We start from the raw sequence: 22,716 nt of genomic DNA on the forward strand, positions 1-22,716 counted from the left end.
CTCAGAAACACAGAAAGTATTAGATCTAAGCTGAAACCACCAAACTGTATATAGTACCTCCAAGATGACTGTTGGGTGATGGGAGTGGGGACTTAGAAGATGACAGAATATGAGATCATTGATGATAAGAGTTCATACTGGTGGTAAGGTTAGTGATAAAATGTTATATGTCTAAAATTCAACTACCAATAACTTTATAAACCATGGTTCTTTAATTACGCTAAACTTTTTTTTTTTTGGCTTTTGGATCACACCCGGTGGAGCTCAAGGGTTACTCCTGGTTCTGAGCTCAGAAGTCGCTCCTGGCAGGCACAGGGATACTGGGATTCAAACCACTGGCTGTTCCAATTAGATGCGTGCTAGGCAAACGCCTTACCTCTGTGCTCTCTCTCCAGCCTCAACACACTAAACATTTTTAAATTAATAAAATGAATAAGATACAACTTCATTTCATTAGGTAACTAATAATAAAGAAAAGAAAAATAGCAGATATTAATAAGGTTATGAAGAAAAATAGTTCTGGGATCACAAACATTGATGCTCAAGGTTTATTTCTGCTTTGTGTACTCCTGGTAGTGCTCAGGAACAACATGCAGTGCTGGGGATTGAACCAAACAGTGGGTCATATTCAATCAAGATAAGTACTTTAACCCATATTCTATACCTCTGTGTAAAATCACCTCACACACTGTATATCCAACCCCAAGTGAATGAATCTGAATCAGGGTTGCACATGAAATAGTCCAAACCAGGAGAAGGGTGAAACACATGTAATCTGACAGTCTTCTTCCTCATATGAAAAACAAGCTGCCTGCCAGAAATGCTTTTTTTTATTGAGTACAGAGACTACCCCTGGGTGGGGCAGTAAGGACAGATAGCTTAGGTTATCCTGCACCAGTCCCACCCAGGTTTACAAGGAAGACAATCTCTTTGGAAGTAAATTCAAGTTGTAAACAAACATACAAAGGAACCAGGGAGTATCATTGTTTTAGGTAAAATAAGATGTAACCTAATACCTCTGCCCATTTCATATTGCCAGTGGAATTTTAAAATGATCAGCAACTTTAGAAAACAGTTGTTTCACTTCTCAAAGTTTAAACATAGAAGTACCATATGATCAACACATCGGATATGTATTCAAGAGACGTAAAAATATATATTTCTCCACATAAAAAAACTGTACGTGGATGCTCTTAAGAGCACAAGTCATTATATCCAATATAGAACATTTAAAAATGGGTGAATAAAAAAACAAAAACCTAACTAACATATTTGTATAATAGAATATTATTCAGGCTTAGTAATAGGTAATACTACCATATGGAAAAACTTTGAAAACATTATGCAATATGAAATAACTCAGTCAGCAAAAATACACACATGGCATGGTTCCTTTATATAAGACATTCAGAATAGGTACATCTACAAAAACAAAATGTAAAATGGTGGTTGCCGAGAGTTCAAAGAAAGAGGAACTAGAGAATGAAGGAAAGAATGAGATTGGTATGGTGATCACTCATTGCACAATTCTATGAATATACTTATTAGTCAGAGGCCTCCAGAGAAGCAGAAGCAAAAAAATATATAGAGAGAGATTTATTATTGGAGTTGACTCATCATCTGTCATGTATAACTTGGACAACCAGAAGAATTTGTGGTATAAATCCCAGTCTGAGACCAAAGGCCTAAGTACCTAGGGAGCTCACATCTAAGGCCAGAAAAGATGGAAAGCCCAGATAAAGAAAAAAGTACTGCTCACCCTGCTTTGCACCTTTTGTTCCGTTCAGGTCCTCCACAATGGTTCTGTTTTCTCAACTGATGATAGGAAGGGCATCTTCTCTACTTACTCTATTGCTTCAAATGCTAGTCTCTTTCCAAAATAATGTTTACCAGCAATCTAGATCAGCTGGCACAAAAATAAACTTAAAAGTAGACGAGGACCAGAGTGATAGAACAGTGGGTAGGGCTTTTGCCTTGCATGCAGCTGATCGAGACCAAGCTGGGTTTGATCCCCAGCATTTCATATGGTCCTCTGAGCTTACCAGGAGAGATTTCTGAGTATAGTGTCAGGAGTAACCCCTGAGATCTGTCATGGGTGGCCCCAAAAATAAAATAAATCAATGAAAATAAAAGTAGTTGAGACACTTGAAATGGGTGAACTCTAAAGTGAATGAGGGGATTTCAATAAGGCTTTCATACAAGTAAAAAACTGTGCTTCACCTCACTCTGCACTTAAAAAGACACCAAAATGAGTCATACAGGCAAATATAAAAGCTCAAACTACAAAATATCTAGGAGAAAATAGAAAGAAAACATTTTGTACCTGTGAAAAGCAAAGATTTCTTGTAATTTGATTAAAATGAATAAAATTGTATTTTAACTGTTTAACAATAAATCTTTTTAGAAAAAATGAATAAATAAGCTCCAGACTGAGGAAAATAGTCACAAAATATATACCTAGCCAAAGCATCTTCAACAAATTATATTAAACTCATAATTAACAATAATAGAAAAGAACTATTCTATTTAAAAGAAAAGTTTTGACCATTAAAATAATGGTCAAAAGTATCTTTGTATTACAAGTTGTGAATAAGCACATGAAAAGATGCTCAATATATTAATGTGAAATGAAAGTACAGAAATAGTACGGGGCTCAAGGAACTTGTCTTGCTCTGACTCTGGTTTGAGTCCCTGCACTATATATAATACCACCTGAATTAAATCTGGGTTGGCCACACACACCCAAGGCAAGCACCTGACCCCTAAAATTAAAATTTAAAATAAAAATTTTGGTTTGGGGGTCACACCCAGATGTGCTCAGGGGTTTACTCCTGGCTCTGTGCTCAGAAATGACTCCTGGCGGGCTTGGGGAACCATATGGAATATTGGGAGTGGATCCTGTGGTGGTCATGTGCCAGGCAAGTGCCCAATCTACTCTACTATTGCTCCTGCTTTAGTAGATACATATTCAAAGAAAGAAAAACTTCCCCTGATTTCAGTGCCACAGATTTCACCAAAACCATTCAGTGGAAGGTCAGATATGATTTTTTCAATTGCTCCTAGGAGAAGTGTTGAGTGAGCTCAATATTGATAGTGAAGAACAATGAGGCATAGGCTTTCTAGGCTCCAAGGGATGCTTGTTTTTTTGGAGCCTGAAGAAGAGGACACATCCCCAGTTCTAAGATCCTCACTCATAGAGTCTGGACGAAATCTTGGCCTTCATCGCCTTGACAACTCAGTGAGTGCAGGTGAATAAAACATTGTTCTTTCAGACTAAAAGGAAAACAGAACTGAAGAAAGATGTATACTGGAAAGGCATTTAGGGGCACGTGAGTCCCCACTGGGTCCCCATCCCAAGAACGGGAACATTTGACTGAATATTTGCAAAGCAAATATCTTCCTGTCAGGAAGCACATGTTGTCTGAGGACAGTAAGGTGTATCTCTCTCAGGCCGATTCCTTGTCTTTCTATATCAGGATTGCTCTTCATGGTACTTACAAACTGTTATGGGGGGGGGGGGGTGTCACGTTGAAACAAATAGTCACAGGCATTTATTCCTACAGCTCTCAGGGCTGTACTGAGCTCTATTGGGTATCACAGTGCCACCTAGTGGTAGAAGAGTTGTGGAAACACAAATCCAATTTCTGGGTACTCATTTGAATGAGTATTTTCAGAACCTGAATGTTTTTTTAAATATCTTTATTTAGACACCTTGATTACAAATATTATTGTAGTTGGGGTTCAGTCATGTAAAGGACACCCCCGTTCACCAGTGTAACATTCCCATCACCACCCAAAAACAATCATGTATGTAATCAAGGTGTTTAAATAAAATAAAATATATTAAAAAAAAACATTCCCATCACCAATGTCCCAAGTCTCCTTCCTCCACCCCCTACCCCCTCCTGTACTCTAGACAGGCTTTCTACTTCCCTCACACATTCACACTGTTATGATAGTTCTCAGTGTAGCTATTTGTCTAACTGTACTCATCACTGTCCTGAGCTGGACCTTCCAGTCCTCCTATCTTTGTCTCTGAGGATTATAGCAAAAATGTCTTTTATTTTTCTTAAAATCCATAGGTGTGTGACACTATTCAGCATCTATCTCTTTCTCTCTCTCGGGCTTATGTCACTCAGCATAATAGATTTCATATACATCCATGTTTAGAAAAATTTTATGACTTCCACTCTTCTAACGGCTGCACAATATTGTGTATATATACCAGTTTCTTTAGCCATTCATCTGTTGAAGGGCATCTTGGTTGTTTCCAAAGTCTGTCTATTGTAAATAGTTCTGCAATAAATATAGGTGTGAGGAAGGGATTTTTGTATTGTATTTTTGTGTTCCTAAGGTATATCCTTAGGAATGGTACAGCTGGATCATATGGGAGCTCAACTTCCAGGTTTTGGAGGAATCTCCATATTGTTTTCCATAAGTATTGAACTAGATGGCATTCCCACCAGCAATGAATAAGAGTTCCATTCTCTCCACATCCCCACCAGCACTGCTTGTTCTCATTCTTTGTAATATGCGCCAATCTCTGTGACATGAGATGGTACCTCATAGTTGTTTTGATTTGCATGTCCCTGGTGATTAGTGATGTGGAGCATTTTTTCATGTGCCTTTTGGCCATTTGTATTTCTTTTTTTTATCAAAGTGTCTGTTCATTTCTTCTCCCCATTTTTTATAGGATTAGATAATTTTTTCTTGTAAAGTTCTGTCAGTGCCTTGTATATTTTGGATATTAGCTCCTATTCTTGGTGCATAGACAAATAAAGAGATTAGGGAAGGGGACAGAAAGATAGTACAGTGGTAGGGCACTAACCTTGTATGTGGCCAACCTGGATTCAATCCCTAGAATCACTTATGGTCCCTTGAGCCCTGCCAGGAGTGACCCAGAGTAAAGTAAGCCCTGAACACCACTGAATTTTGCTCATATTCCCTACCCCTACCCCACCCCAAAACAAAACAAAGCCCCCCCCCAAATAAGAGAAGTAAAAGGACATTTGTTGTAAATGTTTTGACAGACATAAGTGAGGGTCCCTCACTGGTAGGTTACTCCAGAAACACATGATGGAGAATGGTTTCTGCCAGAAGTGTAGGAAAAAGCTAAAGGAGAGGCTGGGTCAGCATCAGGACTCACATGGGCTGTGGGCTGTGTTGCTGCATGTAGAGACACTGGTGGAGACATAGTAATACCATTTCATAGAGTAGACCCACATGTTACTTAATCATCACAGCTCTCAGGGAGTCCAGGCACATGCAGACCTGTACTGATCTTCATTAAGAAGTAGAGAAAGTAAAACTAGAAAGACCCAGAACTGTTCAAAGAGAACCACGAATTGGCCCCAAAGTATGCAGGACCTCTAGGACAGATTCTGCAAAGCAGTTTGGGTCCAAGCAACAAGGAAGGCTTGCCCTACTCTGTGCCCTGTGCAGTGCCTCTGAAAGGCAAGGGAGCTGAGGACTCAGCAAATCAAGGTAATGTCCCTGTTACACTACCATCACTTTAAACATTTACAGCTAGTCTACGTGAAGGCCAACTAATTGTCGATGATTGGATAGTATTATAAAAATGAAAATGGACAAAGAAACAAGAGATTAACAACTTCTGAGAAATATTTCTTTAAAATAATTTTGAGCACTGTGATTGACAACACTATTAATTAAGTGATTTCAGGCACATGACACTTATACCACCACATCCTAAACCAGCGTATCCATTCACCTCCAGGATTATCAGAGTCTTTCTCCCCAGCCCTCTCTGTTCAGCTCTACTGGCCACTCCTCAAGCTGGAAGTGCTCTGCTCTTGGTTTTCCACACGAAGGAAGTGAGCCTCAGGAAGCTTTCCTGGTGCTTTAAAAAACATCCGGCTATTTATGGTGGATCTAGGCCCTATGTTGAAACCTCTGCCTGTAGCTCACTGACTTCTGTGTTATCACTCTCTCCACTGAGAAGGACATCCTGTACTCTGCTTGACTGTCTTGGAATCAATCAAGACAGCAAGATACTTTCCTCTTATTTTTCAAATAATATTTTTAATTGAATCATTGTTAGATACAGTTACAAAGTTTTAGTCATGCAATGTCCCAAGTCCATCCCTTCACCAGTGCACATTTCCCACCACCAATGTCTCCAGTTTCCTTCCTGCCCTCCACCCTGTTTTCCCTAGCACACCTTTATGGCAGACATTTTTCTTCTCTCTCTCTCTCTCTCTCTCTCTCTCTCTCTCTCTTCCTTTATTTTTCTTTTAGATACCATAGTTTTGACAGCAGATAGTTTCACCAGGGCATTGCTATAACCCCAGAGACCTAAAGGTTTGATATTAAATTGACCATAAATGTAAAGTGTTGGCCTTCAAGGAATTCACAGACCTACTAGTGCTGCCTTTTGCTCTATGCTTGACAATGCAAAGGTGAGTCCTCATAGTTAGCTAGGAGGAAGGAGAGTGGAAGTGTGAGGTCTTCACAGAGAGATCAGTAGATGCAAGCACAAGAGACTGACCACTGGAATGAGTGAGAAATATTCCTGAAATGGGGGAACAGGGCTGACGGAGCATAAAACCAGGCCTTAGCATCCTGCCCTATGGGTAGAATGTCTGGTGAAGTTGATGGTGACATATGGTATTTATTTTTGTGATGGATACAGACTTCTGTGACCCTTTCGTCTCTGGACAAAATTTCCTTTCTCTCAGTTTTTTCAACCACACAGTCCTTCATTTAATGTTTCCGTCTCTTACAAGGACATAGAAATATCCTATTTATTCTCTAGTGTCCCTGAAAAAGGAACCACCATTTTTTCCTAATTTCTCCTGTAAGACACAGGGAAGAAGATAGAGCAAATGGAAAGGCAAACTAACTCTATAAAAGAACTGTTCATGGCATGTGCATGTGCAAATTTGTTTCATAGCTTGGCTTAGGAATGAGTGCCTGGGTTATTGCCCCAGGATCTAGCATTGTACTCCATGAAGAAGGCTATTGACTGAATAATCAGCCACCAGTGTGGTAGAATATTTCTTTCTGCCTTAATGGAATTTATAATGTATTGGGAGAGGGGTGAAAAATATAGTGTGGAAAGACATTTAAATAGGCAAAGAATAGGTGCAAAGGGAATCATTGTTGGGAAGGAAATGAAGCAAGGTAGCAAGACAGAAAAGAAAGGAGATGCAGGAGGCTCTGGGAGGTGAGGATAAGCTTCTGCTAGTTGTGCAGAGGAGTCAGTGAAGAAGAAAAGGAGCCAATGAGTCTCTGGGGTTGATAAAAGTCTAAAAAGATAAAAGTGTAAATTGGAAATACACATGAAATAAATATGCTTTGGACAATGATTGGCAATGAATTTTAACCAGCTTTAGACAAGTGACCAGATGCTCTGACAGTTGCCCCTATAGTTTCCTTTTTTGTCTTTATTATTATTAATATTATTATTCAATGATAATAATATTAATAATAATAATAAAGTTTAAAATAAACTTTTATTTACTGATTTAAAATTGATTGATTGATTGATTTTTGGGGGGGTCACACCTGACGGAGCTCAAGGGTTACTCCTGGCTCTGCACTCGGAAATTGCTCCTGACAGGCTCGGGAGACCACATGGGATGCCAGGAATCAAACCAAGTCTCTCCTGGGTGGGCCACAGGTGCAAGGCAAACACAGTATTTCTGCAGTATCTCTCCAGCCCCCTATTATTATTATTTTTGAAAGGTAAGGGACGCATCTAGAAGCACTGGGCCTGGGAACTCTGCAGAGCTGGGGATCAAACTAGCCTCACACAATTCACACATGTGCTCTACCATTTGAGTGTGTTGTTAGCAGAAACATTTTTGCATTTTTCAAAAGAGGTCAAGCTTTTATAATCACCAGAGGCAGATGGTAATGGAGAGGGGCTTAGGAGGACGTGATCAAGAGGCACAAATTAGAAGAGAAATAAATACAGTGTAATATACACATAGACAGTAGTACTCCTTGCCACTAGGAGAATTATATAAAGACATTTAGGGAAATTATATAAAAATTTGCATCACAAGGAGAAAGATTTTTCTTTTTCCATGCATTCTTTTTAATGTTTGAGATGATGGGTATGATCTGAACTAATGTAATAATCCTATAATATATGTAAGTGGTAACCATCATGTTGTATTCCTTAAACATATACAGGGTGTTTATAAATTATTTCTCAATAAGACTAGAAATAAAATGCAAAATAAAGCACTTAATGTCCCCCTTTGGGCATTCAGAGAGACATTCCAACACCACTTTCCAAAACCTGACAGTTCTGGGTAACATGATAACTAGAAAGTTTCAAGAGAGCAGTCCATGAAGGAAGATGGATAGGTGTAAGATCCTGTGAAAGTGGCCCAGAACCCTTGCTTTAAGGAGGACTGTGAATTAGAGGTGAAGAGTTTCCAAGGCTGTTCTGCCTAGGAAGGATTAAAATTCTCACCATCCCTGTCAAGCCCCCCATGCTACCACCTTTGTCCTGTCCCTGTCCTCCAGGCCAGGGTGGAAGATTTTCAAGACTCACTGGGGAAGAGTATTGGGGAATCACTGTTGGTGTAGGGCAGTGCTTCTCAATTATTTCTGTCATGCCCCCCTAGGAAGAAGAAAGTATTTTTCATGCCCTCCACGTGACTGTAAATAGTATATAAAATAAAATAGTATATAAAAAAACTTTAACCTGCAAAACAAAAATATATAAAATAATTGGAGCTGATTTTTTAATCAGAACTGATGTCTGGATTAATGGCTACAATGAGCATGTTTTGCAATGCATAGCTTTTCGAAGCGGGCTTTGAAGCAGGACACAGCAACTCTCAGCTCCAGAAACATACAGAGACATAAACACCGGGCTTAGCTTGTTATGACAGTGTTTGCTGAGGTCAAAGGCGCCCCCCTTTAAGGAGTCTCCATCCCCCCACTATTTGAGAAGCACTGGTGTAGGGAGAGGATATTTGGACTTCCTAGGATCTTCACTGTACACTCCTTGTCAGGAAGAACCTGTGCGAAGGCAGAGTAGCAATCAGAGACTCCTGGTCCACTAGAGTTGGAGTTCAGTTCCTAACTCTTCTGCTGTGATGAATGCTTTGCCCTTTGAATCTGTTTGATCTCACAGACTCTCTTTGGGAGGCTCAGAGCCACCAAATGCTTTGCTGTAGATTCCTGATGGGGTCTGGCAAGGAGCGTATCATTTTTCTCTGGATGCAGAGGGCTTGATTCCATCTGTATGTCATGGCTTCTTTGTGGACTTTGCTAGGATGCGACTTGGCCTTGTTAGGACTAAAAATACTTTACTGATAGAAGAATGAAAACAAAGTTCCTTACAGGAGAAAATAAAAAAGGTTTTTTTCAAGGGTGTCTTTAAGTTACTGGATTTTCAGCAATATGAGGTTTGAAGTGGATTAATTCTCTGCTTAAAGTTTTCCCTGGAGCAGTTGAGTGGCCATCTTTGGGAAAATGCTGACCCCTGATGGCCATTCTGTGAACTGCTTTGCAATCCCACCCAGAGGCAAAGGAGCAATTTCCTCTACTTGACTTTCTCTAGTTTGAGACTAAGAACCCCTACAGAAGGTTTTACTCTCTTTAGAGACTTTTCCAAGAGCTGGGTGTATTAGTGGACATGTGGAGATTTACCAGTTTGACATTAGGATTTCATAGCTGTAGGAAAAGTGAACCCCACTTTGTTTTCCCCAAGGCTCTCGAGAACTCACCCCAAGGTAACACTTACTAGCACTGCACGTTTTAAGGCAATAAAAAGTGACCCTCACAAAGTGTCTAACAGTTTTGCGGCTAAGAAAGTAGAGCATCTTCTACCGTCAAACCAACGTAAAGCCGTCAAAATATACAGCTGGCTTGATGACAACCTTTCCAGAGAGACGGGCATTAAGGAAAGCATTGAAAAAGTTCACTCTGTGTGCATATCAGAAAGGAGTTGACCTCTGGCCTGACTCAGGAGCTTCTGTCCCAGAGCCTTAGCCCTATGATTCTGATATCTTGTCTCAGCTCCAAACTGTGTCCAAACCAGTGTGTGAGGGTGATAGAGTCAGGTATTAGCATCCTTATATTTTTAATTTTTTAATTTATTTTTAAATATTTTTATTTAAAGCATTGTGATTTACTAAGTTCTCCATAGTTTGGTTTTAAACATACTCTATTTCAGCACCAATTCCCACCACCAGTGTCAATCTCATTTCACCAATGTTCCCAGAGTCCATCCCCTGCCACCAACCTCCACCCCAGCTTGCCCTCATAATAGGCAAATTTTTTAAGATTGGTTGTTATAGTTTGGGTCCTGTGATTTCATTGTGGTTGACTCTGTAGTTTGCATATTTAGTTCCGTCCTTTCTTTTTTTGTTTTTGTTTTTGATTTTTTGGGTCACACCTGGAAGCGCTCAGGGGTTACTCCTGGCTCTAAGCTCAGAAATCGCTCCTGGGGGACCATATGGGATGCTGGGATTTGAACCACCAACATTCTGCATGCAAGGCAAATGCCTTACCTCCATGCTATCTCTTCGGTCCCTTTGTAGTCTTTTTCTTTTTCTTTTTTTTTAAGTTCTGTCCTTTTTTTTTTTTTTTTTTTGGTTTTTGGGCCACACCCTGTGACGCTCAGGGGTTACTCCTGGCTATGCGCTCAGAAGTTGCTCCTGGCTTCTTGGGGGACCATATGGGACGCCAGGGGATCGAACCGCGGTCTGTCCTAGGCTAGCGCAGGCAAGGCAGGCACCTTACCTCCAGCACCACCGCCCGGCCCCAGTTCTGTCCTTTCTTAACCCCACCAGCGCACCTCAGTTCCCTTGGCCCCTGTCCCCTGTTATTTCACATCTGTCTTCCTCCTCCTCCACTGGATTTTTTCCCCTTCTCCTCACTATACTCTGAGGCCAAAGAATAATCTCAACAATTCTTGTTTAAACCATTGCATTCCTGTAGGCAGTTACTTTCAATACCACATATAAATGATACCATGTATTTATCCTTCCTCTGGCTTACTTTCTTCAATACAATATCTTCTGGTTTGTCTCTATTGCAGAAAATTGCATGATTGCATCATTCCTTATACCTGGGTAGTATTTGTTTATAAATATAACATCATTATTTTTAAAGAATCACAGGCCAGCTACAAATCTAGCCTAATATAAATTTCCCCCTTTCTTGCACATAAATGAGAAATGATGTATAATGAATATATTCTAATAATTTCAGGTATACAACACACTGCTTAAATGTTTGTATATAACATTGTGAAATGATCACCAGTATGTGTAATTAACATCCATTGCCATACATAGTCACTACCATTTCCTTGTGATATCCTTTAATATCTGTTCTCAGAGTACTTTAAAATATACAACACTATTATTAACTCACCATTACCTAGTAAGTCACTGTACTGCACATTTGTATAAGGCACTTTGTAGTTTGATCATTTTATTTATTTATTTATTTTGGTGTTTTTGGATTACACCCATTGGTGCTCAGGGGTTATTCCTGCACTCAGAGATCACTCCTGGTAGGCTTGGAGGACCATATGGAATGCCAGGAATTGAACTCAGGTTCATCCCAGGTCTACAGCATGCAAGGCAAAGGCCCTACTGCTGTACTATCACTCTGGCCCCAAGTAGCTTGATCATTTTGTTTTATTTTTTGGGTTTTTTTGGGGGGTCACACCTGGTGACGCTCAGGAATTACTCCTGACTCTGTGCTCAGAAATAGCTCTTGGCAGGCTTGGGGGACCATATGGGATGCCAGGAATCGAACCCAAGACCATCCCAGTTGGCCCCATGTAAGGCAAACGTCCTACTGCTGTGCTATCGCTCTGACCCCTAGTTTGATCATTTTTAACTATACTTTGTCAGTTTTGCCCACTCCAACCCCTATTCGACCTCTGGTAGTCTCTACACTATTCTCTCTCAGTTTTTTAATTTGTAGAGTTTACTTGCAATATGATATAACATCTGTCTCTATCTGATTTAGGTCACTTAGGATAACACCCCTAGGTCCATCCATGTTGTAACAAATGGCATTAGCTTTTCATGGCTCAATAACATCGCAGCGTACATGTGTGTGCAAAACACTAAATTAAAATTAACCCATTAGTTTTTACTCTTGTTGCCTTTTGAGGTGACACTAAGAAGGCTCATGGAGAGAAGATTGCTTGACCATGAGGCAATTCTGCTCAGTAGCAGAAAATCCTGCCTTGGTGTGAAAGCCTGAAGAATGACTAAGTATTCAGTTTTGCCTTCAGCATTGTTGATCAGTGACTCTGTGGCCTACTCAGGCCAGAAAAGCGAGAACAGAGGCCACATTTCTCCTTGCTACCTCTTGATCTCTTCCCACTCAGTTTCCTCTTCCACCTAGTTGTCTGCTCCCTCTCTGTGCTCTTATGTCTCATCTGAAGAAATCTTCCCTCAGATGCTCCAGAACACCCTTCCAGGCCCTGTGCTTTATAAATGAGCCAAAAGAGGCCCATCTCTAATGTTTCTAGTTTGTTGGTTTCCTATGGCAGGCTCAGACTTGAACTCAAAAGTTCACTGAATGCCAAACTCTGTTTGCATATCTACATGTTTTAAACATCACTCCAAACACTCAGAGGCTCAACGTGTGCAGTTGGCCTGCTTTGCATCGCCTTGAAACTGTCCAGAGATCTTTAGCAGTGAAGGACCACTTCGTCCTGTCTTTGGAGCACCTGACCCACTACAGGTTTGGTGATAGGACCTCAACAAAAGTTTCCCAACATAGGCAATATCACCTTGTGCAGCTGGAGCACTGAGATGATCCAGGGAGCAATTAGGAGGGGGCTGTCTGATCATGTACTTGATTTCCAAGACAGCACTGATTTCTGTTTCTTCTAAAAGGGGGTAAGAGGCAAATAAATGTGGGGCTTCTGACCTGGATGCTTATTGCGTCTTTCTAATTCCACCTGCAGAGTCCCCATCTTCTCTTTTTCATAAGGGACACTGTTCAGGGGCTACTTTACAAACCTCTGCTGAGATAGGAGGTCCCCAAAAAGGTCTTATGTACCTTGACCCATGGTGAAGCTTATGGCATATCTGTCTTACCTTTTCCCTTGATCAGTCTTTGAGTCCCAGGAATCTCCACAGTTCCGAGTCCTTCCCTTTCTCCAGATCCCATGAAAGACTCCAACACCAAGTTCCCTGACTCCTAAAGTATCTGACCTATGAAATACATTTCCAAGAAGGATATATATTTGTGGCCAGTTTATTCCCTTATTCATTCATTTATTCTGCATTTTGGGGCCACTCTAGTGATTCTTGGGCACCACTACTGCTCTATGCTTACATTATTCTAGGCAGGTGCTTAAAGGCACGCACTTTAAGTCCTCTGTCTTTCAGTTTATTTATTTACCAAATGTTTCCTGTAACACCCAGAAAATCTCAAGCAGTGATTTGGGTGGTAGAAACACATTATATGTAAGGAAATTTGAGGATCCACCTATGTGGCCTGACATAGCCATGGCTGGTCACGAGAGACTCACAGCTCTTTGGCTTTTGAAGAGCACTTGAAGCCAAAGCTTAAAAAGAAAGTTCAGTGGAATTTAGGTCTTGTCAGAGCCAGTGGGAGGAGCAGAAAGAATAGGGATTGGGATTATGACTGTGAAAGTCAGTCTATCAAATGTGCCAGTGTAAAGGTCTGAAGGCTATACTTTAAATCAGGGCTTCTCCTGGGAGCCACAATCTGTATTCCTTCTTAGAAGGAACTTTCAAAGTTGGTAAGTCAAGATTTTACCTCCATCTGTGAGCCACTGGCTTGCAAGTACATGTTCTGAAGTGTGAATGCTTCCAGGGTTGATCTAGGTAGTGATAACACCCATTTATTGCAAAGATAAAGTGATACAAGTCAGCTGTTAGCATTACTTTCTGTATTTAGAGATGAGGAGCTTCAATCTCAGTGCTGAGCTGTACCACAGCACACACTGTGAGCAGGAAGGCCAGAGAGTGGCTCTAATGTTCCAGAGCTGACTGCAGGACTGTTGAATGTCTTGCCTCTGAACAACCCTAAGAGACTGCCTATCTGATCTCATGAAAACTCTGGGCCAGGGCTTCACCCTGTTCCCTAAGGGGAGATGACTCTGTAGTGATGTAGAATTTAAGTGCCCTTTCTGCCATCCAGGATTAATGCACTTGCTTCCCTCTATGTCCCCATTTGACTCAGATTGGAAACATACTGACCACACGCAGCCTTCAGTCACACATGGCATCTGGTGGTGTCATTTTGTTCTAAGATACGTCCTAGCCATGTAACTGGAGTGACCACTTCCCTTTCACAGTTAAGAAAGGAGAAGCGGAAATAAGAGGGAAGCTGATTGATGCTATTCCGGGACCTGAATGAGCTCCAGGGTTCTTCAGTTAATTTCCTTTCACCAGCACGCTCTGGCTTACTCGGTTGCAGTGGGAGCTAAGCCGAATGAAAAGCTCATTGAGTTAAGGGACAAAAAACCAGCAATAGAGTCCAGCCTGTTCAGCCACCTCCATGGGGTTATTTGCAGGGACAGTGCTCCAGTTGCCTTGGATGTTCTAATCGATGTCAAAAGTCTTCAAACAAATGAGGAAGAGACCCAGGAGAAAGTTGAAGGCCCAAAGAGCAAGGTCATGGTCGACTGGGGTCTCCTGAGATGCGTCTGGATGTCAGGGAAGAGTGGCAAGAAATAGGACAGTGACCCTCTCTCATGGAACAGTGGTTGCCAAGTCAGGGCTCTCATTGCCTTGCTCTCTCATTCCTCAGGGGCCAGATCCAAAACTTCACCTTTTCTCATTGTTTCCCATTCCTATACTTTAGTACATTCAACATGCCAGGCTTTATTGGATTTTATTATATTTCATTTTTTCCTTTCCCTGTATTGCAATGTTCCCTTGCTAGAGTGCTCAGGTACTTGGCTGGGGTCCCCCCCACACACACACTTGTTTTTAGTATTTATGGCTAGGTCTCACATGTACTGAGAGCCATGCATCCTTAATTACAGAGCCCTATGATGCACATATAGCATCTGGGATCACAATAGGCAGTGATTGTTTGTGTATGGGGAGGGGAAGGAGCTAACTTGGTGAGCCACATCCCTGGTCCCCCAAGGCCTTTTATCTTTACGATCACTTTAAAATGATGATACGTGATGACATATGTTAAAGCATAGAACATTGCCTGGACTCCCATGGGCCCTGAATATGCCAGAAGCTGGTTGTCAGGGAAAGCATCCCTCTATTTTTCTCTCAGTTTGTGCCACCTGTCTAGGGACCATTCTACACAAACTTCTCAATCTGACATGTCTGGAGTCTCATGTAAACAGAATCATGCTTGGAATGCCATGCATCATGCTCATAAGATACATCCATCTTGTTGAGCTCAGCTGGCCATGGTTCATTCGTTTACTTCACTGTCTTTGCTCCAAGAACATACTTGATTTATGTCTTCATTCTTGTGATAAGTGTTTGGGTTGTTTCTGATTGGGAGCTACCGTGGACAGTGGAGAATGAAGCCTATGGTACCAGGGAAGTTAGCCAAGGAGAATAAAGCCCTGAGGAAGGAAAGAACTTGTCATGAAGTAATGAACCTGGGCCCTGGCTAAGCAAGGCCTCTTTTTTTCTGGCATTCTATGTCCTGAGCCCACATGCTTGATCACAATCAGCAACACAGATAAATGCTCAAGGTTTTATTGTAAAACATTTTAAGTCAGGGGGAGAAAACCCTCTGCTAACACAGACAATACACATTCACTGAGTCCTTGCTGGGTGCCAGGCCTCTTGGGCCCTCTGGCCTCCTCCTCTCAAATGCTCCCCTTCTGGAACAGAGAGGACAAGGGCGTGGCTATCTTCCGATCAAGGTGTGGAGTGTCAAGAGTGTTAACATGAGTAAGGAGCAAGGCATCCTTCCTGGGACATGAAGAAGGAAGGGCTCTGGAGTCACGGCTTGTCTCTAGGCAAGAGTTGCAGCCTGAGGGGCAGGTGGGGGGGGGGACTGAGTAGAGCTGCTGCAGGAAGCTGACTGGAGTGGGCATGGCACACCTGGTCTGGCACTAGAACATCCAAAAACCAATAAAGAATATTCTTTCCAATTTTACAGGTCAGGGAATTACAGAAGTAAGGCAAGAGGAAAATAAATAAGGAGATTTGTTTTCACCAGCCTTTCACAAACACAGGAATATTTTCTCCCAAACCTCCTTTCAGAAAGATCACACTCTCAAAGGAAGGCCTCGCCTTTGTGTGGATTAACTTGGCTTCACTTCAGAAAAATCCATTCCCATTTTGCAACAGACCCTAAAAATCTTCCCCCATGGAACAGCACCAATTTGCAAAACTAAGTAAGGTGGGAGACAAGAAATGTGGGAGTTAAAAGTGACCTTGGGAATATGGAGTGTGGACACTCAGATGATGACTTGGAGGGGCCAAGACTGACCTGTGGCCTGGGTTTTATCCTGAGGACACAGGCCACCCTGCAGGGTTTTGAGTTGACACCAGACCAGGTCTATACTTGAGAGGCAGCATAGTGGGTGGCTCCTGGAGAGGCTGGGGATAGAGATATGCTTCTAGGGCTCTTGTGCCTCCTGCAGCTTTGATTCACTGAAGCTGCTCTTTAGGGCCCACATAAGAGAGATGGAGACCATGGCCAGGTGTGCAGAGGCTGTCTCTGAAGACATCAGTGGGTTGGAGTGGGAGAGGGGAGTGGGAAGTGCTGCTAGTCCTCCTGGAAGTAGAACTTGGTGACCTTGAAGTCCGTATCAGGTTTGTTGGTGAGACTGACAGGCCGGTCAGCCTCCATGGCCGTGCAGAGGTACCAGCCTGGGCAGGCTGCTGATTCAAAGCTGGTGGTGGGGCCATTTTCTGAGCGGATGAAGGTAAAGCGCTTGTCTTGCTCTTTGTTCTTGCTTAAGTCATTGATGTCAACAGCCTGAAAGTTCAGAGATGAGCAAGTAAGAGCTGAGAAGCTGAGCACAGATACCACTCACCCCTCTCCTCAACTGACACATCACTTCAGCTAACTTCTGCCAGTGCTAGAGAAAAGCTAACCCAGGATAGTCCCAGTGGGAGCCATATTGACCCTATCTCGTAGGCAGAAGTGACACAAAGCAACAATCTCACTGTCATAACTTGGCTTTGGGAAATCTGGACATCCTAGCCATAGACCATAGGTTAAATAGGCCATGAGTTAAAAAAAAAGTACATGATACTATCAACAGAGGCCCAAGTCTGAGGAAGCTATCACCCTGTCAGGGCCTGGGTCTTTGGAGAGAAGTGGTGGATAAAGAAGTGGACAGGATTTTGTGGTCACTCATTGCATGAGACATGCTGTGCTGGACAGGCCTTTTTTTTTTTTTTTTTTACAGAATAGACTCTTCCAAATGAGTGTTCTGTCTATGGATGGAGGAAAATGACAGTGTCATGGTCACTCATATAGAAATAAGAATATTATCCAATCAGACTCTGAGGCAAAGTCATCCTTTCCCAGGGATGGCAGCTTATTATACTTAGGGAATCTAAGAGTATGTGACCCTGGATGGGAATGCAGCTCAGAGTTTGAGGAGATTAGGATTGGAAGGAAAATGCTGGCCATCTTGACATCACCGGATTATGAGAGCAAGACAAAGAGAGTTAGGACTCTTGGGAGAGAAGGGCACAGTGAGTCTAAGGCCACTAAGTGAACTCTGAGTTCATGCCCTGTGTGTTCCACTTCATCATTGACAGCCATTTAACTGTCATTAGTGGCACAAATAGTGCAAGCAAAGAGTTAATAAATGTATGTACACTCAGGCTGGGTTTTGAGGGCAGATTCCTCTTGGAAGCCAGGAGCCTGGTTGGAAGCTCAAGGTGACTATGGGGCCCCAAGAGTTTGGACAAAGAGAACCCACCTGAGGATCCAGCCCCTTCTCAGGCCCCGCTCAGTACAGAGGGCAGGAGTGATCATAGTTCTATAACTTGTAACAGAAACTCCCAGCATATCCTCCCAACTCAAGAATGCTGGAAAAGAATGTTCTATGCTTATCTTAAGCCACTGGAATTGGGGTGTTTGTCTCTGAGCTAAGTCCTTACCTCCAATTGAAGTCTAATCTCATTGCCAGACTTGACACAAGACAGGCACAGCTTCCCATCATGGATCCCCAGGAACACAGTATGTGGCTCTATAGGCACCACATCAATCTTCTCTGAAGGAAGAATAAAAAAGTAGGTTTGGTGAAGAGAGGAAGAGACCTGCACTTTTTTCCTGGGGAATTTTTGTCTCCCTAAGTAAAGCTCCAAGTTGACCTACATCCAAGTGGCACATAAATGCACACATACTGTCTAGCTACTCCTCAAGATTCAAACTACCTAGATGCTGTCCCATGTGATTTTTATCATTTCCTCACTTCCCGAAGATAAATGTGCTCTAGGCCAGTAGGCAGGGAGGAGAAAATAACACGCAAGACTTAGTCCACAGAACCTGGCTGCCTTTGATCTTGCTTCTCAGATGGATGGAAATCAATATCTCCACATAGAGCTGTAAATATCACAACATCTCTTTCTGACTTACATTAGGGTTACCAGAAGGACAGAAAATGCAAATGTCATCCTCTTTTGAGAAGAGGAGAAAACAAGGTAGAGATGGAGACAATGACCAGGTAGGCAAAAAGAAGATAAAGACATCTTAGAAGACTAATACAAAAAAAAAATCTGACATCACACTTTCAACTGCCCTCATTTTTCTAAAGAAGCAAGTGGGGGGGCCGGAGAGATAGCATGAAGGTAAGGCATTTGCCTTTCATGCAGAAGGTCAGTGGTTCGAATCCCGGCATCCCATATGGTCCCCTGAGCCTGCCAGGAGTGATTTCTGAGCATAGAGCCAGGAGTAACCTCTGAGCACTGCCAGGTATGACCCAAAAAGCAAAAAACATTAAAAAAAAAAGAAAGGCTAGTCTGATGGGGCTAGAGAGATAGCACAGTGGTGTTTGCCTTGCAAGCAGCCAACCCAGGACCTAAGGTGGTTGGTTCGTATCCCGGGGTCGTATATGGTCCCCCGTGACTTCCAGGAGCTATTTCTAAGCAGATATCCAGGAGTAACCCCTGAGTGCCACCAGGTGTGGCCCAAACCCCCCCCCCCAAAAAAAAAGAAGCAAGTGGGTAAAGCATGCCAAGTTTATCCAACCTGTCCCAAACACTAACCATAACATAGCTAAATAATGCATCATGAAGAAGAACTATATTCCAATCTTCACAGTGTGAGTCAAGGTTTGAACAAAAGGAGCAGGTAGGTACAGGGAGTAGCTGGTGGTCTGTCTATGTTGTGTTCTGATCCCCTTCCCTCCCACTGTAGACTGAGGCCATTGTGCTATATGTGGTCTCCCATCCTAGTCTTTAATTCTCCTAGCCAACTTGAGGTTGTCCTTATATGTGCCATCTCCAATTTCAAACCTGGCCACACTGATGCAAAGGGTAAGAGGACACTGAACCTCAGATTTCAGGGGATAGGTCATAATGCTGCAGGCCCCAGAACAAAGCAGCAAAGCCATCCTGTGCCCACACATCAGCTTTTCTGTAACTCCTTACCTTCCAAATCAGTATTGGGTCCTTGCAAGTATCCAGCAACTAGTTGGTTATTCCTCATGTAGAAGATCTTCTGATTTATGTCCCATATTCTGAAAATCAAAAGCACCCTGCTGTAGTAGATTCTGCTGTGGGTCTTGCCCAGGCTCAGCCCTTTCTGTGTTCCCCAGTGTTTGTTGGATGTACCTCCAGCTTTCTGCCAGGGGCATGGCCTTCCGATCTACCCAAGGCATGGAGGAGGAGAAGGAGAATTACACTGTTTAATAGACAGACTCAATCCCACAAGTGGTGCACTCACTTTCCAACCCACTTTACTTCTCCTGTATCTTCAAGTTCCCAAATTAGGCCATATAGAGTAGAATTCTCATTGTACAGAGATATTTTCTCCTTTTTTTCCCCAATATAGTGGCTATCAATTACCTTTGGCTCTCACCCTCATTCATATGGCACAACTGAGCCTCAGACTTTTTAAATTTTGTTCTATTTCCATTAACTTAAAATATTTGTTTTGAAGTATTGGAGATTAATGGCCAACAAAGCAGAGTGTTAGGCATGGCAGAGACAGATTTCCTTTAGGTAACTCACTCCAAGCTATAGACTCTTGTCTTCAGAGTCTCCCTTCAACAGCCAGGGGTTGTTTCTGGCACTATTTTGGGTAAAATCCCTGGGCTGAGTAGCTTGCAGCTGCTGAGGATGGTGAGCAGAGCATCAGGGATGTGGCCCCACTCCCTGGACTTGAATTTGAGCCCATGTCCTCCTCTGTGAAATGCTGCCAAGGCCACTGACCAGGCCATGTGGCTCGAGGGGTGATTAGGTGGTGTCTATAGTTGTAGGCATTCTATAATTATTCTTAGTTTCTAGTGTCATTCTAAACATCCTTTACCAGAACCCTGTAGAAGCATGACCAGTCCCACCTCCACAAAAGGGATGAACTTGCCTGGATATGCACACAAGCACATGTATGTGCTCACACAAGCACATGTGCACTCACATATCAGCACTCATACACACATATACATGCACAGATTCCCTGATTGGCAGCCACAGGTCCATGAAACTCTGACACCAAGTGAAAGGACATGGCCATAACTTTAGCCCTTAGGTGTCAGAAGGAACATTTAGAAAAAATTCTGTAACCAATGTCATAGAAACTTCTGTAATCAAGTTCACAAAACACAGTGTAAACTGTCAGTGTCACTACATTGACTATGGTAAAGTTACTCTCCCAAAGCCCCTGGCCCTGTTTTGAAAAATTGTAACAGTTTTCCTGTATCTTGCAGTTCACAGAACACTCTGTGATTAACTGTGCATTCCCCTAGACTTTGATCACTGATATCCTCTGTGCATCTTTGTTTTGGCTCAGCCCAAGTCCCAGCAAGCCTCTGTGGTAGGTAGCAGCTGGGACCTATGTGACTGTAGTATCTGAGCTGTCTGCATCCCAGGCCTGTAAGGCAATGCTCTGGTGGTGCTGTAAAAGTCTGGGATATTTTACAATGTAAAGCCTGAAAAGCAGAGTGAAATGTAGCAGTCATTTTGTAAAGACCCAGCTAGTAAACATTTTACACCATGCTTGCTTGACTTCCTTCAACAATAGGCACCCCTTTCTGGCCCAAAGTTGCAGCGGCCTTTCTTCAGCCCTTTCTTTCTTTCTTACCCCCTGGCCACCTTACCTGAAGGCCTGCATCTTGCTGTCTCTCTGCCCCATAGGGTGGCAGGTGGTCGTCTCTGAATGGAATAGGAAGAAGAGGAGAGCAATTAGGTAACTGTGGCCCCTGAAGGTGTCCATCCTGTGACCCTCAGCAAGGCAAGAGAGACTGCCATGGCAGGCCCCAAAGAGCAGCTTATAAAGAAAAGAGCCACTCACCCCAACCCGTGCCACCCTGTCCCTCTCTGAGAAACGGAAATCCCTCACATTTCCAAAAACAGAAGCCCCAATGTTGTCACTTTCAACCCTTTCAGAGTGTCGCAATTGGGTGTTGTAACCCATTTCCCCGCCCCCTTTCGCCCTGTGCAATTTCCCCAAAGTTGAGATTTCCATTTCCCCTTCACTAAGTCCTGGGAAGAAGAGCAGGGTGAAAAGCCAACCCTCTGCTCTGCTTACACGCAGGGGTCCTCAAACTTTTTAAACAGGGGGCCAGTTCACTGTCCTTCAGACCACTGGAGGGTCTGACTATAGTAAAAACAAAACTTATGAACGAATTCTTACGCACACTGCATATATCTTATTTTGCAATGAAGAAACAAAACAGATACAAATACAATATGTGGCCCGCGGGCCATAGTTTGAGGACCACTGAACCCCGACACTGTGGGCTGAACTTTAGAAAGGCAGATTGGAACCAAAATGTCAATGTATGTCCCTCATGCCTCCCATGCCTCCCATTGAGGTTAGAGCCAAGTTGACTGTCACTATGTTCTTGGAAAGATGGCTGAGCTTGCAGGATTCCTGAGCTAGGATTGGCAAACATTCTGTGAAGGACCAACAAGTAAACATTGTGGCATTGGGATTACTTGGCTCATCATCACCCTTTAATGTCACTAGTGGACAATCGTAATGAAAGGTGCATCCTTTGTGTTTCAGTACAACTTCGTTAAAAAATTCAATGGGTAGTTTACAAAACCTTACTAAGCTTTGCCTCTGCTCTGGAGCTTTGGAACCACTGCTCCTTTTCCTGCAGATCATCTTGGAAACCTGCTGAAGGCAGCACCAGAACACTTGGATTCTTTTCAGTCACTTGTCACTTCATTCATTCAAGTCTGCCCCTGCTTCCTCCTTCAACCTCATGTTGTGAAGTTGGATATTTCCCACAGATGTGCAAGGATGGGAACAAGGAGAGGAGAGAGTGAGAGATAGAGGAAGAAAGAAAGGTATACAGGCAAAAAGGATAGAGGGAGGGAGATAACTGTCCCACAATGACCACTAATAAACTTTCCTACAACATTGAAGAAAAGGAGTCAGAGTAAGCACACTCCTTTTCTGGAGAGAAAAATGGTATAGTGTCTGAGAGGTCTGCAATATTTAGAAATACCCAATTCTAGTGAAAAAGTATCCACTGTGTCATTCTAGAATTTTCCACAGCCGTTCTGTTGCATCGTATCATTGTTGTGAAAAAGTTCCAAGAAAGACATAGGAGAGTTTTAAGGTTTAAGGTCACCAAACGTGTTAATAGCAAAGGCATTCTGACTGAGGAAT

The 22,716-nt window shown here is 42.6% G+C and overlaps 1 protein-coding gene across 1 annotated transcript; it reads right to left on the minus strand.

Annotated features, from left to right (window-relative positions):
- Positions 1-16,563: 16,563 nt before the first annotated feature.
- Positions 16,564-21,365, minus strand: IL1RN (interleukin 1 receptor antagonist). The gene is made up of 4 exons (XM_049784442.1): positions 21,194-21,365; positions 19,527-19,615; positions 18,036-18,148; positions 16,564-16,896 (listed from the first exon to the last, which is right to left on the minus strand). The coding sequence occupies exons 1-4, from the start codon at positions 21,307-21,309 to the stop codon at positions 16,684-16,686; spliced, it is 531 nt and encodes a 176-aa protein (XP_049640399.1). The 5' UTR covers positions 21,310-21,365; the 3' UTR covers positions 16,564-16,683.
- Between the last annotated feature and the right edge of the window lie 1,351 nt (positions 21,366-22,716).

The sequence above is a fragment of the Suncus etruscus genome, chromosome 12, assembly GCF_024139225.1.
Source record: "Suncus etruscus isolate mSunEtr1 chromosome 12, mSunEtr1.pri.cur, whole genome shotgun sequence".
Lineage (NCBI taxonomy): Eukaryota > Metazoa > Chordata > Mammalia > Eulipotyphla > Soricidae > Suncus > Suncus etruscus.